At 33.7% G+C, this 18,160-nt stretch overlaps 1 protein-coding gene across 1 annotated transcript in view; it reads right to left on the bottom strand.

Annotated features, from left to right (window-relative positions):
* Positions 1-18,160, bottom strand: part of ROBO2 (roundabout guidance receptor 2) — a 561,209-nt gene that overhangs the window by 124,633 nt on the left and 418,416 nt on the right. The window contains exons 8-10 of the mRNA XM_047100461.1: positions 12,678-12,802; positions 7,722-7,893; positions 2,786-2,991 (exon numbers count right to left, since the gene is read on the bottom strand). Coding sequence (XP_046956417.1) covers positions 2,786-2,991; positions 7,722-7,893; positions 12,678-12,802 — 503 coding nt within the window. The remainder of the gene's footprint in view (positions 1-2,785; positions 2,992-7,721; positions 7,894-12,677; positions 12,803-18,160) is intronic.

An 18,160-nucleotide genomic window follows, 5' to 3' on the forward strand; every position in this document is an offset into this window, starting at 1 on the left:
CCCTTGCATTAAGTACCAGAAAGAAGGAAGAAAGAAAGAAAGAAAGAAAGAAAGAAAGAAAGAAAGAAAGAAAGAAACAGTGAGACACAAAGGAATATGACCTACAGAAACCTCTCTTGACTATATGAATGAAGTACTGTAAAGCACATTTTTAGCTCCCTTTAAAGACAGTCATTTTACAGAAAAAGAACAACATTTTCATACTGGAGTTTATCAAAAGCAATATCTGAAGCTGAAATATCATTGCTAAAAACTCACTCCTGCATTACCATCATCGCCACTACATTCATTTTTATTCCTTTAACTTTAAATATTTTCTTTTCAGGTACTTCATATCTCTTCTATCCTTCTCTCTTTATCTTTAACCAAGTGCTTTAAAAAAATTAATGTGCTGGCACACTCTATCACCTGCTTTTCTCCTCGTGTGGTTGGCTGTTGACAAGCCTCCAGGAGCTTGCATCCCAGAGAGACTGCTCAGAAGCCTGTCACAGGGCTCGAAGTTTGTTTGACATCATCAAGCACCTACCTTTAATTGCTTCTTTCAAACACTACTGGGGATCTTGACTATTCAAGCACACCCTTTAATTCAGCAGTACAGTGAAAATGCATTAACCTCCATGGCCCAAGACTGACTTTAGCCCAAAGAGAGAGGTTCAAGTGTTTACTCAAGGAGAGTTGGCATTAATTTTTTAATAACTCCCATTTGTTCAAAGAAGGTTAACAATTAATTTACTATCAATAAAAAGGCTAAAATCTGTACTAATTTACTTTTCTTTTAAGTTAATTTGACAGTATTTTTCTAGTTAAAGCGATAATTAATGCTATGTCTTAAAATGAAAATGAAAAAAAACTATATATTAATGTTATGAACAAATACACAAATTAACAAAAGTTTGTGTGTGTATGTACATACTGCAAAAAGAGTTCTTCTTCCTTTTTTGTATATGTCTGTGTGATACACTGATAAATACCAAATTAAGAAGTGATTGTAAATATATCTGTATTTTAAGATAATAATCCATGTTGTAATTGTTTAAAAATAGATGTTACAAAAAATATTTTATCTTCTTCTCCTAGTTTCTGAATGGGAAAATTCAGCATTGTTTTTCCCACCTTTTTTTTTTTTTTTACCTTGGTTCTACTTAAACATTTTTTGTTTGTTTAACATTTATTCATTTTTGAAAGGCAGAGAGAGACAGAGCGCGGATGGGGAGGGGCAGAGAGCGAGGGAGACACAGAAACAGAAGCAGGCTCCAGGCTCCGAGCTATCAGCACAGAGCCCGACGTAGGGCTCAAACTCACGGACCGCGAGATCATGACCTGAGCCAAAGTTGGCCACTTAACCAACTGAGCCACCCAGGCACCCCTCTTGGTTCTACTTAGATACCAGATTCTACTAATTGTTCATCCGCCAAATAATTTTTAATTAATTTTTGTTCATGCACTATTATATCTTATTTCTGGTTCTCATTCACAATCTTTTAATTATTCTAGCATGTTCTTCTATTTTAGTGTAGTGATTGCCACATGGAGGGGAGGCTGTCTACATTTTGTTGAATGAAGTGAATATACTTGTAGAAGGTGGGTGGTCCCCATGATAACATCCAACTGGTATTCACATCTTGTATAATCAAGTCCTCACCATGAATGTGTGTGGGAACTGTTGACTTGCTTCTAGACAAAAGAATACAGCAAGGGTGATAGTATGTCATATTTGTAATGCATAAGATGTCACATCTTATGTTACATAATATTATAATGCCTGTCTTGCTAGAAGGCTCTGTACTTTCTTGAGTTTCAGGAAGCAAGTAGTCATAATGGGAATATCAGTATGACAAGGAACTAAAGGCAGCCTTCAGTAAACAGCAAATAAGAAGCTGAGGTAATCAGTATGGTTACCATAAGAACATAAGAACAGCCATAAGAAACTAAATGCTGTTAACAATCATGTTGCTCAGAGTGAACCCTATCCCCAGTCAATCTTCAGATGAGACCATAACCCTGATACCCGATTGTAACTTTGTGACACCTGGAAGTAGAAGACCCAGTTAAGTCATGCCCAGACTGCTAACCCCACAGAAACTATGAGAGTAACTCTATGTTCCTTTAAGCCTTTAAATGTTTGCTAATATTGTTAAATAGCAGTAGACAGCTAATACGATATTCAGAAATAGGCATTTGAGTTGCTTCTGAAGTACGTTTAATATGTTCAGTTGGCAGGAATGGTCATTCTCTAGCACATCATCTTCTGTTAAAAGAACAACAATGACTTGTCCTTGCCCACAGGTTTAAATCTATACTCCAGAGCAACTTAACCAAAAATGTAAGATTTTCCACCCACTAGCCAAAGCTGCCTTTTATGTACTCAATCTTACCTCTAGTTTTTTCCACATAATAGTTTGGCCAAGCCAACTTATCCACAATTCCTTGAAAGCTTCCTTTACTCAAGAGAGTAAATCAGAAGCAATTGACACTTTCTAATTATAAATATCCTATTATTATCATTAACTTCATGTATTTAAGATTTTTAGCTTTATCATTTGGATAAGTGTGAGCTGGGATGAAAGAATAAAAAGTTTCTAGGTCTGTTATGAACTTATCACCAACATAAGGACTTTCCTTCTAATTTCAATTCATCATTTGTAAAATAAGATATAACATGGCCTACCACAAAAGGTAGAGCAACTGTACTAGTCTGTGAGATTTTAAGTTCACAAAGCAATTTTTCCCTAGGGTGATACTTATGCGGAAATGAAGATCCAAATACAAGTCAAACATTACTTACCCGTAAATTCTTAATCTGCAATGTTCCTTGTTCTTGTATAGTTGCTCTTGGATCTCTACCCAGAAAAGTAAATCCCTCCTTTAACCAGCTAATTACAGGAAGAGGGTCACCAGTTGCTTTACATTTCAGTAACGCTGTACCATCTACTGCTAGTGTTTGGTTGGCCGGGCCTTGTAGAATTATGGGTGGAGGTCTATCTGTCAAAACTAAAGGATACGAATATTTTCAGGATATTTTAACTTCTAAGAAGTTATATTATACGATTAGATGTGAATTACACACATATTATAATTTATTCAGCATATTCTTTATCCATTATGTATTTATCGTCTATATATACTATACATACATTATATTTACTGAGGACATACTATTATTTGTAACTAATTCTGAATTACCTACAGTAGATGACAATGAAATAAATTCTGACATTTTAGTATTGTTGAAAGTCTTAATCATATTGAAATTAAAATTAAAATATAGAGAGCTCATGGCAGTTATTCATAAAATGTCCATTTTGTCTCTTATAGGCATATTTAAGAAAGTCTGTGGAGTGTCATATGGGTATAAACAATTTTTACTTTTGCTTTTATTATAACTATATGCATAATACATAATATCACCCTTCAAAGCACCTTGCTGTATTTATATAGATTATGATATTTTGGTTGATGTTAAGTTACTAGGTATAAACACTTTATTTCCAAGACTATGACACTGGGAGTTAGAGTACAGTAATCCAATTTGGATGACATGATTTTACTATTCCTTAGAATTAAGCAAAGAAATCTATTTGTACTATATTTACGGTATGAAAAAATAGCGTTTTCATTTCAAATAAGTGTTTACCTATATATCAATTTCTATGTTCATCTGTGTAAAATTTATACAATATCCTAAACTTCTAGTTCAGTGTGTTTTAAAAAATATTTTGTAGCAGTATTTGCAGTGCCTTTGGAAGTATTTTCATAATGATTTAGGAAGTATATCAGAATGTATAGTATGATTTAAATGAGTGATACAAATAGGGAGTCAATTGGATGCAAACTTTCATCCAGAACTCATTAGAACACTACATAATAAAGCTGACATGTCCATCCATGTCCAAGTGAGGCTTTCTTAAGAGAAAGTTCTGTATTCAGCATAGAGTTTGGTTAGCTACCCAAAATATTTATGTATGTTTCTATTACATTTATGATATAATTACCAAAAATCTTTATATCATATATAAACACAAACTTCCACAGAAAGGAAAAAAAAAAGAATGGTGGATTTTAATGATTTGATGATTGCTAAGCAACTATGAGGAGAAAGTGGCTTTGAAGAAAGTAATCTTGTGTTAAATGTACGTAATCAAAATATCATTTTGCTCATTAATACTCTAATATTTTTAGTCCACAGCTTTCATGAATAATAGTTTATATGATTAGCTATTTCCCAATCCATATGCATGATATTTACTATTAGAATTCATGGTTTGGGGGGAAAAACATTAAATTAACCAGCACTTTTATAGCCTACCATGAGAAAGCCAACCAATTTTAATTTAAAATAGAAGTTATGAAATAGATCCACTGCATGTCAAAATACAGTGGATTTTCAATCACACTAACACTACTACCTCAAAATATATATTACAATGTGTGCTTAGGTCTGTGTGTGTATGTGTGTGTGTATGTAAATAAATATATATTTGTAAATGTACACATATACATAAATATATATGTATGTAACAACCTTATAAAAACCTAAGAAAACAATAAAATTTTGTTTTTATATTGTTTGTAAAGAAAAATTAGAACCAATTATTTCCTAATTTTCTTGATCAAATTCTTCATTTTAAAAATAAATAAAATAATCTTCAGATAGTGTGAAAATACGATATACACCAATACTGACTCATCTAGCAGTAACTGCACAAACTGATATTCAAACTGAATATTCATGGAAATTACTTTCTTTATGGGTCATAAATAGAAGGCCAATTCACAAAATATTATAAATGATTTCTAAATTTAATGAGAAAAATGGGTCTGCATTACCAGGGTAGAATCCATTTATTCAATTTTAAATATTCCTACTCCTTTGTTTCAATTTAAATATCTCTACAGAATTCAGGTAACTTCTTATGGCCTGTTTTTATTTTTATATCCCTGAAATCATTAGATACAGCCAAGGACATCTAATTAGTTTCTTTCTTTTTTATTGCTCAAATGAGTAGCTCAAAGTCTTTTTAATGAATTTGATCAATAAAGTAATTGAAAATCTCCTGGCCAGAAGGAATTTTCAGTTTCAAAGATGTTATGCGTGAGAGATGACCACAGGTTTCCATGACACTGAGGTCAAAGGTTAAATGAACATTTAGGGTTTCCAGTGATCTGTGAACAACTCCACGGTTTTCTCTAACTATGCATTATAAATCCTCAATAAACCATTCATATAAGATCATGGTGTGACATTTATTGTCAATATAATATATAAATACATTTCTTCTTTCCAGTCCCTTTAGATTCTATTGGCTCTACTCAGAATTCTCATTACAATTTTCTCATTCTCTGAGATACAGAGCAAAAGAAAAGAAGAAATGAACAGTGCCAATGAATTAATGAGAAGGTCTTCTAAAAGGATATTTTGAAATTCAAGTATATTGAAGCATCTTCATTCAATCTATAATCAGTAAAATTATCACTCAACAGAACATTTCATCACCATTAGCAATCTCATCTTATATGAACACTTGAGTTAAAAATACTTCCCAGAAAGGAGTTTAAGTGCAAAAATGTAGCAACAGAAACATCTCTATGGATGTTTTGCTTGTTTCTCTGAACACAACATACGTTTTTATTTTACACTGGAATTTCAATTGACTCTAAATTGCCCTGGGTCACACCCTCCAAAAAATGTTCCAAATGCAAATGATAGCTCATGTACCATTAAATTGTTAACCAATCTGAAAAATTCAAAACTATGAATAGAAGCAAAGTCATCAGCCAATGTGGCAAGTTAATATTAAGAAACAGTTATTTATAATAATAGTGTCTGTGTGTGTGTATGTGTTTATGTCTTGAAGTTAGAGTTTTTTTACTGTCAAAATCAATAACTCTATAACCTTCATTCAATGTTTTTGCAAAAGGATCTTCACTTTGTGATTGCTTACTTAAGTAAAAATCAATGTAGGAATTAATATTCAAGCCAGTTGTAACAAAATGTTCACAGTCATTTCAGTCATCAGGTTTAAACTTGTTTATCACTCTTTTACTTTGAACCTCAGAAACAAAGCTAGAATAACTACTGTTCCATGAGATTATGTCATCAACCAACACCAGGAAAATAAAAGTCTTCCTTTTCATTGCATCGGACATGATTCGGAATATCTGTCCTATCAATCGGCTCTTCTAATTCATCAATTTTGCTTTCTAAAATATGGTTTGCCTTTTACATAACAATTTCTTTATTTAGAAATGTTTTAGAGTCTGTCCTTTGTAAAATAATATAAGCAGCTAGATTAACGTGGAGGTCTTCAGGATTATGTTTGGAATATCTTTTATATATATCATATATATATCATTATATATATATCATATATATCGTATATATGATATATATCACATATATATCATATTATATGATATATATCACATATACAGTATATTTGATATATATATCATATATATATAAAACAACTTAGGCTATGGCCAGAATATCTTGTTTTCCCAGTATATGTACCTGGGTATTTTTTTAATGGTAGAAAATATATGGACTTTAAAAGGATGAATAATTATCTTTTATTTCTTTTAAAAAAATACATAGGTATTAAGGATCAAAACTCTTGCCCATATAAAGGAAGAATTTCTTAGCATTGTTACTCTTGAACCTGACTTCTTTCAGTTTCATGACAGGTCTCTGCAACATTAGCAGGTACAGCTATTAATGACTGAATGTTCCCTCGGCCAATGTTTGTCTGTTCCATTCATTCCTATTCCTAACATGGTGCTGAATCAGGCAATATCATGGACAGATATTTAAAAAAATATTTCCTTTCTATTAATTTTAAATTACCACATAATATACATGTAAGTTTGATTTATAAAAGTGCATCAAATTTCATGAGCAGAGAAGGAAGAAAATCAAAGAGGTCACAAACCAAAATTCTTGAATCTCAGAAGTCAGCATCAAGGGAAAATAAAAACCTCACAAACCTCAGAATATAGGAGAACAAGAGAGAATTTTTGTTTTAGTCATCACAGAACAAGGCTTAAATTCATACTCAGGGTCAGGAAGTATCTAAACTGCCTACCTATCAATTGTGACAAATAAGCAATCAGGGGAGAAAAAACAGATTATGAAAATCGCTATATTTTTTTCAACTATCACTATAAATGTAGCCGTTTCAGTTAAGATTTATAGTACATATGTACAAATAAAAAATAACAATTTTAGGATCCATCAGTAGTTTGGAAGGTATTTAATTAATTTACCTTAGTGAATGAATAATTAAAAAGTCATAGGATATCATAATGTGATTAGCTAACTGAAAATTCATCTGTTTCCACTGATAATATTAAACATGATATCTCTTCCTCTTTCATGAAATAAAATTATTAATGTCCATCAGAAGCAATCATGTCAGCATAAGACTAAAAACATATACAGATGACATTATACACACGAAGTATGATGTCATTTATTTAAAATAAGGCATCATTCTATTTTTAAGAATAAAATAGATAATCTTTGATATTCTTCTTTGGGAAAGCAAATGGTATTAAATCAAGGAGAACTAGAAACTGTTAAAAATGTTATTTTACCTAGAGTTAAACTTAGAAGATAAGCATTCATTTACATAGTTAGCAACCCAAAAATTTCACTTGGTTAAAATGGATCTTGAAATAAAAAGTACTATTTTCCTAAGACAAATCAAACAACAATATCGCACCATCAGTAACTTCCAGTTGAGCTTTTGCTAAAATGCTTCCAGCCACAGTTAGGGCCTGGCAGATATAATAACCCGCGTCCGATCGCTGAATGTTGGTTATTGTGAGGTCTCCAGTTGGCGAAACAGAGCATCTACTGTTGGGTTGCTGGGGTTGGTTTGGGAAAAGCAAGTTCTGTGGAAGAAACACAATCTCATCAATATCTTTTCCCATTCAGAAGGACAATTACATTAACGATGGCTATTACGATTACTGGAATATTGTTGGGAAAAGAAAATAAAGTTATTATAAAAATATGGTGTTGAAATGACTAAATGCCACATAGTGTTTCACTGGGAACTTTTTCCAAATCATGCAAAAATAATATGCTCTAAGAAGTCAACATGCTCTATTCTGAAGGAATAATCCTTTAAAATACCTGGATCTTTATCTTAACCATTTACTCTCTCCCTGACTTACTGCTACTTACTCAATATCTTTGAAACATGATTTACTCATCTGTAAAATGGGCATAATAATGACTCTCATCAGACATTGTGATAATGTGGAATGTAACTTAACTATGCATGTGAATTATGAACTGCATATCACTAAGGAATGCAAAATCGATTTCCACTTATCATTTTGAATACTTAATGTAATTATCTGAATTTCTCATAAAGGTATTCAAAAGGGTGTGGCCGAGACTGACAGAGAGAGACAGCCAAATATTCTCCTGCTATAAGATTTCTGGAGATTGTAACAGGTTTTTTTAAAATATTTATTTTGAGAGAGGGGGTGGGGTAAAGAAAAAGGGAGTAAGAGAATCCCAAGCAGGCTCTGCACTCTTAGCACAGAGCATGATGTGGGGCTCGATCCCACCAAATGTGAGATCAGGACCTAAGCCAAAATCAAGAGTCGGACGCTTAACTGACTGAGCCACCCAGGTGCCCCAAGTAACAGCTTTGAAAGGAGGTAGGTTTAAACAATACCATATATGCAAGATTAAGCAAATCATTGAAAATAAAAAGGAGATGCATAATGCTTCTGAAGTGTGCATGTGCCCTTAAAGAATTTCATAATATGGACTTTTTATGAAAAATTACTTTATTATACATCTCACCTTAAACACAAGCAGCTTAATCATAAAACTTTGAAAGTCCCTATATGAGAACAGTAATGTTAACTTGGATGACCCATGTTGCTTTACTGTTGTTCAATTAGGTAAAACATTTGGGTATAACAAATCATATTGAGATATGTTTCCAGGTTGGATTATAAATAAGAACGTATCAATTTTTATGTTGTATTTACTTACAAAAAAGCACATTATAACCCTCTGGGATCTGTTTCTCGACATAGTAATTAATTTTCCAGGTTTGTAATTAAACAGTTTCAATACGTTACAATCAGGAGGTAATAACATTCAATTAAAGGCCTAAGACACATTTTCACCTTAAAATGTTTTTACCCTTGAAGTAATACCAATGGAAGAGGATAAAATAGGGTATTAACACTTTTCAATTACGCTAAATGACTTTAATCCTACGAATGATGTCCTACTTTAATTAGAAGCTCTTCTCTTTATTGCAACATGATGGATGTCCACTTTATTAGATTTGAGTGTGACACTATAAGCCCACTTTACATAAACATTACCATGTTATTAAGCCCTTTCTAAAAGAACTGATGTTTGCAAGCATGTCAGGAATATAATTTCAAAATGCTATTGCCCTCCTATAAAACTTGTATTACTATATAAGGCTCGACATTTTCATGCATATGAAACAATTTGAGAACAAGCTAATTCTCTTGTGGAATCCAAATATATTACTGAAATAAACCACCTAAAAAAGAAGGGTCTAAATTTTAAAGCCACTTGCAAATGATACAATAACTCAAAGTATGCACTTTCCTGCAATTAGCCATTAGAATACTAATTTACATAGTACTAATACATCAGATAGGCTTAATTCTCTCTGGGATCTCTTCCTCTACAACGTAATATCAGTCCACCTTCTAAATGATTCGTTGACATGGAAAATGGCATATGATTGAGGTTAACCCATCATCTTTATTCGCTGCTTGTGTGACATAGGCACAAGAAAATGGATTGCAAGCAAAACCCAGGAATTCTACAGAACTCCTCTTGCCCTGAAGTGTCTGGGTATCCTATTAGTGCTAATAGGCATTATCAGCACATATTGAGGAATATGGACCATTAAGTCCAGGCTCTTAACTCTCTCTACTGATGGAGAGTCATAGATCACTGTAAAAATTGGATACTGGAGACAGTAAGACCAATTTATTTTTCCTAATATTCCAATTCATAATTTGAAACTTTACAATTTGCTCAAGCAATTCACTTTTATTCTCATTTACAGTCTCTCTCTCTCTTTCTCTCTCTGATGCAAGGGAGATAGATGAAGATAAGAAAACCAAACCTACGAACATAGTCAAATCAAATCATCTAACTGGAATTTTTTTCCAGAGATTAATGTCTCTGGGATTACATGCCACTTTGTCAAATAACAGAAAAAGAAGTACCTTAATGCTATTTGATTACTTTAAAAAACATTAAAGCAGAATGTAGCATATTTAAATATCATGTTTATTGGGCCACAGGACCAAAACATGTTCTGTTTTGACCAAAACATTATGATGCAATATCTTGTATCAACCTAGAGCTATTTTAGGGCATGATATTTACACATGATATAGCTGTATCTATATAATAACAACATATATAATAATGGTATTTGACTCAATACATGGATTTAAAGTGTAAATTTGCAACAATCAAGTTTCTCTACACCATTATATTTATAAAATTGATAAATAAATAACATATTCATATCATTATGTTTGCTATCAGTGGCTTAAAGGAGTAACTTTTATGGACCCCGTAGCCCCCCAGGGTGGGTGAAGGGAGGGAGCTACAGGAAAGAGAAAGGATCTTGTAGAGCTACCATGGCTCTGTAGGGTTCACCCATCCTAGGTCTCTCGAACACTGTGTGAGTCTGGGGCTTGGTGAGGGGCAGTAGTGTCCGGGCAGTGGGGGAGTTCAGGTCCTGGCATCCCTGGCCTGAGCAGAAGTATGAACTTGCCACTTCGGCCAGGATACAGGGGAGGCACTTCACATTCTCCTCATTTCTAACATCTTGTCAGACCTTCATAATGTGCAAGGCAGTTCCACGTAGAAACCAACTTAATCATGTAATCCTCATAACTTATGCAAAGTAAAATGTATTATTCTCACACTTTAGATTAAGAAAAGAAGCTTCAGTGAGGTTAAATAGTGCTATAAAGGTCGCACACTCATAAGGAGGGAAAATGGCTTTTGAATTCTTTCCTTTTTCAAGGTGTTTGTGTGTGCACGTGTGCACACACATGTGTTATAACTCTTTCATGTTGCTTTATACTCACTTTAGAGTTCAGGATGTTTTCATCAAAAAGCAAATTTTAAGTGAAGAATCAAGAACTTTTGTGAGTAGAAATCTATTCAGTCACTAATTAAAAAAATGAATATTAAAGCCTGGAATAGTTCTTTTTTTTTAAGTCTATTTATTTATTTGGTGGGGGGCAGAGAGAGAGGGAGAAAGAGAATTCTAAGCAGGCTCTGTCAGTGAGAAACCTGACGTGGGGCTTGAACTCATGAATTGTGAGATCATGAACTGAGCCCAAATCAAGGGCCAGACCATCAACCGGCTGAGCTACCCAGGCACCTCAGGCCTGGAACATTCTGATGTGGGATAAAACAATGGACAGCGCTTCATCTCATCTTTCCATCACTACCTTTACATCCCATAAATCATAAGGGAAGTGAATCAAACAAGGAGCTTGAGGAAAGGGAGAAAAACAGTTTGTCTATCTTATACTGAGCTGCTAAAACTGTTAATTTTGGGTAGTACAGGAATGTATAGGAATCGATGACATTTAAAGATGATGATGAAGTCAAACATCCTGATGCTTCTCTACTCAGATAATCATACATAAATTCTGACCAACAGTTTTTTTTTTAACATAGCCTAAAAATCTACCATTTTTAGATTTCCTCAGACTCTTAATCATGGTTTTCATTATTCCCCAGGAAATTCTTCCAGAATTTGGACTAACAATAACAGGGGCTGAAATCTCTTTCTGAGAACTGTATGCCTCCTTGAAGATGATTCTGGAAAGTCTACAACAAAAATATGTCTGGGTCCTTTAGGAACTCACTGATAAGTCCTTAGGCAAAGAACAGTTTCTAGTGTAAGCTAGAAATGCCATTCATTGCCTGAGAACCTAGAGGCCAAGTGCTTGTCCAAGTTTGGACCACGTTGTAAGTGAAAAAAAAATAGTGTATTAAATTGACTTTGAGCAGAGAGTCTGAAAGGCCATGCCACCCAGAGATAGCCATGAGTGGACAAACCAGGGCACGGCAAAGAGCAGACAAGTGTTGGCTCCTTCTGGTATATAATGTGTTATATACCCCACTATGAAGGAACCCAGAAGAGATGATGGAAGTAAATACTTCTCCCACTCTTAAATGGAAGTATCCTTAAGTTACCGGTAAAGAAAAGGTATTTATACTATCTGTCCATGAAAGGGGATTGAAACTGGTTTCTAGATGGACTGATAAAGGAAATATTGTTTGGCCGTTTTACATGTGCCTGGGATAGTCTAAGCACTTTTTATATACAAACTCATTTAATAATCCCAATTCCACTCACTGCAAAGAAGTAAAATTATTTTTCTGTTCAGAGATTTTAAGTAGCTACAGATTAGACTTTTTCAGATAATTTAGAACACAGAGTTGTACCTATTCTTTTTAAGAGACAAAATTTTGGACAACTCACACTAGACAATAAAGAACATTATATTTGAGCATGTTCTCTCCTTAGAAATAAAATAAATACATCATTGATAGCAAGAAAAGCCAGACAAAGTGAGGAGCACCAGAGATAGGAGGGGTTCAGAAGAGCAAAGTTCACACTCACCTGGCTGCCTTCTTTTTGCCAAAAAACAGCTGGCTGGGGGTTTCCTTTAGTTTCACAAGGAAATGTCACTGTTCGACCTTGAGCAACAATCTGATCTCTTGGCCTAACCACAAACTGTGGAGGAGCTATAATTTAAAAGGAAAGAAAGTATATAAATATCAACCATTGACAAAGAAAAAGATATCAGAGAAAATCTGGCACTACATGGATGGCTCAGTGCCAGACAGAAGCTACAGTTTTTAATTTTTTTTTTTTTTATTTTGTGAAGCATTTTCCAAAACATGATGGGGAAAGGAGAAGAGCACTCTATAAAATATAAGGAAAAGAAAAGTAAATCTATCAGTAGACATTTTCTAAATGTCGTATATTATTAATCCTGTAGCTCATATATTTGCATAGGAAAATAGATTTTTAATGATGTCCTAATGTTTTTAAGGAAAAAACATGGTTTCCCAATTTGGTTTTGTGTTTTGCATAGATAAAGGTAAAAAAAAATCACTTCGTTATACAAGTATGTCTTCTGAAATTAGTCTATTCACAAATATTGGCCATTCCTATATTATTTGTAAGACGTTGTTCTATGTGCAGAGATACCAGAAAGCTTAAAATATAATTCCTATCCTCAAAGTGTTTATATCTAGAATTGAAGAGTTAATGTGTTGAACACATCAAAGGATTGAAGAGCTGGGAATTAAATACAAATATAACTAATTATATAATGTCATGTATGAAAGTAGTTGCTTCTACTTAATTCATTTCATTTAGATAAATAAGCATTAGTCAGACAATTACTATGTTCCCCTACAGGACACTAAAGATACAGAGATAAAAAGTATCTATCTTGCAGCTTTCAAGGAACTCACAACCTAAGGGGAAACACAAAACATGATGACAACAGCAAAAGGAAGGTAAAACAATGATCTAAAACCATGCTAAGTTCAAGAAGCAAGAACACATCTCGTGTACACTGTGTAATCTGGCAGAAATGAAGGGTCCAGGTTTTGTAAACATCATTGGCTAAAAAAGATGGATTTGGATGCAGCCTAAGAAAGTCTTTGAGAAGCCCAAGTGGGGATTTTCTTCAGGCTCTTTCTACGCTAAGGAATGCTCGATGCAAAGCAAAATCGTTGGAAATTTTAACCCTCTCAGGAATAAGATATGGATTGTGAGGGAGGCACATCAGTCAACAAAGTAGGAAGTCTGGTTGGAAGATGAGGGAAATGACATAGGCAGAGATAATGAGACCTACACATGAGTAGCTCCATTAGAAAAGAGAATAAAATGATGGGGGTAAAAATCCTAAGGAAGTTCAAGTTTAAGTTGGGAGTTAACTGTAAAAAGAAAGAAGAAAGTGAAAGACAGGAGACAGTATAACTGGAAGTTTTCACAATGACATCTTCTACATATCAAAGCCCACTCCTGTTGAAGAAAAAACAGCGTATTTATTCCATGACTTTTCTCATCATCTGTTTACACTTTAAATCATTGCTGATGCTGAAAAAACTTAAGACCAAGAAAAAAACTTTAAAATCAACGTTAATTTTTAAAACCTGCTCTACATGGCAACCATCCTAAAATGTGAACTCTAAAAACAATTAGAACAAAAAAATGACATTCAATAAAGGTCTTTACCCAAAATTCTTTCAGCCCTTCAGGAGTACACAAAAGCAGGTCCAAGAACAGAGTAAATGTAGGGTAGCCTCACACATATAACAAATTACTCATTCTTACAAGAATGCTAGTATAGAAACAGCAGCCGCATTTTTTTTTTTAATTCACTGAGATTTGTAGTGACTTATTTTTTGGTGTTCTATTAGACTGCCTCCCAACTCGACACATTCAACACATACCCCAGGGAGAGCGGGAATAAATCTACTAAGTGAAATTTTCTTCTATAACTATAGATAACAGAAGACTCAGTCTAACGGGATGGAGAACCCAGATTTATGGATCTATTTGAAGAGAATGTGGTTTATGTTGCCTTGCATTTTCAGGAGATTACTTGCCTCTTACAATCTTCTTGTTATTTCTACACAATTTCACTGAATCAGCAGATACATTGATTTTTGTTCCATGTTTTCTAATAGGAATGATAGATTAAATCAATGTTACAAAATTACTTCAGGGACAACTCTTAAAACATTGCAATGTCCATTTTTCAGGGAAGAGGTGAAACTACCAGATTATTTACACCAAACAAGACTTAAGATTGGTCTCTATCGTCTGTAATATCCAAGAAAGTAATGTGTATTAAGTAAAATTTAATGATCAAATATAGTTCCCACTTCTTAGTAATCCTATGAAAGACAAGTTTAGTGCCAATATGGACACTAAGCCAGAAGTATTGAGTAACTTAGCTTGTATCTCATTAAATAAAAAGTAGATTTAGTAAAAATCATTTAACAGTATGATAGAAGTCACATATTCAGCTTATTTGTTCATTTGTATTGCTTTGGCTCACATAACTAGTTAGTAAAATCTTACAGCTCCATATGTGCTATGAAGCCTCTTCCTTATATAATTAATTTTTAAAATGAAATAACCGAGAATACACCTGATTGAAATCATCAAATGAAACACCAAATTACAAAATGAAAATATATTTTATAGTTTTCAGCATATTACGCCTACTCTGTATCTATCCATCTATTTCAGTAAAATGAACATCTATACTTTAATTATAACTACAGATTTCCTTAAATTTTTAAGCTTTTAAGAACTTGTTAGTAGATGAGTGATTTTGCAAAATGCTTTTGGAGTCTAGATCTTATAATTTTAACCAGCTGCTAAAAGATACCCCCCAAAGGGACTGGCAAATGACCACATCAATCTCTCCGCTTTCCTGAAAAGATAGGATTCATTCATTTATTCATTCAAAATGCATTGATTGACTACAAATTATGAGACATTCTGTTTGGTACAGAGGACGGAAAGCCAAATAAAAAATCAGCAGAAACTCCCAAGTAAATAAGTAAATAAACACAAATACAGAAGAGTATGATTTGTATAATAATACAAATAGCAGTGGGCATTGGGTGAGAAAACTTGGAAAAGCCGCAAACAGACCAGGTGATGAACATGGAAGAGGAAGATGCCGGAAAGGGCCATGGTTGAGTTGTGTTTTGAAGCACAAGTAAGAGTTCACTGGATGAAGAGAAGCAGGTCACTTGGAACAGACAGAAGCAGACATAAGGCAGAGACACGAGGGGCTGGATGTGTTAGTGGAGGGTAAATGACCTTAAGAATAAAAAAATGGAGATTCAAAAGTGTTAGAGGGACAGATAATTTGTGCTAAAATAGCTTAAATTTTGCCCTGAAAGCTATGGATACCTGTTCAAAAATGTTGATGCAAGAAAGATGTAATAAAATTTGTGTTTTAGATAGAATGTTCTTTGTAAAAGAGAAAGGACAGATGTGAGGCTGGAAAATCTTAGCAAGCCAGGCAGAAAATCCAGTAGAGGACCGTCAGTCATGGTAGCAATTAAAGAGAACATTTCATCAGAACTCTTAAAGGACAAAGAAATTCTGCAATATTACAATGTAATATTTGCTAATAATGATAGAACCTAAGAAGGCAGGGAATCCATTTTTTTTGAGTTTTTACCCAATACTGAACTTTTTGAAAGACCTCTAACATAATACTCTCAGCATTTGTGTTGTTCATGCTGTGAAGTACTCTTTCACATGATGTTCATTTATATTGTATTTTTATTCCAAATTATTATAAATATACTCCACTTCTAATGTACCAAATAGTTTCTTATCACCAGAACTTAAGCCACACTGGAATGGGACTCACCTTTATCATTTCTAAAATTGAACAAACAAAAATAAACATATCAAAGCCAAGCAAAAAAATTCAAAAGTATTTAAGTCTCTGAAAATGTACATCCTTTCCTATTGTCACTTTCATTTGGACCACCAAACAAATTGCATCAATCACTTTTACTTCTATGGACTCTGTCTGCTCAAGATCTATATTGCAATCTTCTGTGAAGGGATATCAGCTGAAGGAATTTATTTTTGAGGTTTTAAAATGAAAAACTGCATCAATAATTCTTCTGCTAACATTTCACATTTTCAGTATTTCTGCCAGGTGGCAGTGAAAATGGTTTGAAAAGGCAGTGCTTGGCTGAAGGTACCAATGGGAGGGAGTAGACAGAGACGTGGCATTTTATCAATACGGCACTGTAGCAAAAAGTGTGCTATACATAAAATGGATTTTCTATGATGCTCTCATTATACATAAAAAAAACATGATTGGGTCCTCAGGATGACAATTCAAAACACACATTTAAACCCAATGTGAATTAAAGAGGTTGAGTTATAAACTCCAGAACAATATGCTACTTACAGAAATGGCAATTCTCTTACATATTTCTAAGACAGAAGACTATAAAATACATATTTATATCCTCTCTAAAATCCAAAAGCAGTAGACAAATCTTTTGTGGCTGCGATGTAATAACAGAGTTGCTTAATCTGTTAAATGATTATACCTTATTGTTACAGCTGTAACAAGAAGTGAGATGAAGAAAACAGTGGTACAATTCAGTGTTCAATTGATACTCACAAGTTAAAAACAATAGCTTTAGAGGAAGAACGTGTTGTGTGCTTTCCAGAGAAGTATACCCACATATAAAAAGGTCAATTAAGATTAGAGGTCTGGTATTGTTCACTTGAAACTGCATTTTTGAGAATTTAAATACAATGCACAGTAAATTAGATTTGATTTCTGCTAAATTATGCTTTGATACTGCATTCAGCCCAAGCTGGCTTCAATCAAAGTCACGCTACAGCTCTGTTATGCTAATGCCCCGCTGGTGGAAGTGAGTGGGTGTTATGGAAATCAGATGGCTGAACATGAGTAGGAAGCATAGGCCATGCATGAGGTGGGCTTGGGGATGAGGGGATGAGGGAACCAAAGGTTAATCACATCATGTTCCGAGTTGTTTTTACAGGAAAATATGACTTTCTATGGCAGGCATGAACATGGAGATAGTCATGCAGCCGTTGCATACATTAATATGTGACAGGATAGTTACAGGCACACTCAGCAGATCTTTCTTTGGGTGTAATTTTTGCTTGACTGAATAAGCTTCTTATTCTGTAACAATAAACATTTTGAAATATGTATCTTAAAGAAGTAGAACATGTTTTTTGGCTATTTAATATTTTTTTGCTTGTTAAATTCTAAAATATTCTATGAGCGTGTTTGAAAAACACACTCATTTGTCATATGCTTGTGTTAAATATTTGTTGAGTCATAAATTGCTGAATACAACAATAATTAACATTAATTGAGTGCTTATTAAATGTCAGGGTGTATGCCAAACCATTTGCAGGCCTTGTCTCACTTAATATTCAAAGAACCCTATGTCTTAACTACTACCATGATGATATGAAGATCACAAACTAGATCCTATAAAGGGAACACAGGGTTTTCAAGATTAAAGCACTAGATTGGAGAACAGGTTTGACTT

Source organism: Lynx rufus, unplaced genomic scaffold (assembly GCF_022079265.1).
Source record: "Lynx rufus isolate CCGP_SWC_20201006 ecotype Redwood Valley unplaced genomic scaffold, mLynRuf1.p SCAF_5, whole genome shotgun sequence".
Lineage (NCBI taxonomy): Eukaryota > Metazoa > Chordata > Mammalia > Carnivora > Felidae > Lynx > Lynx rufus.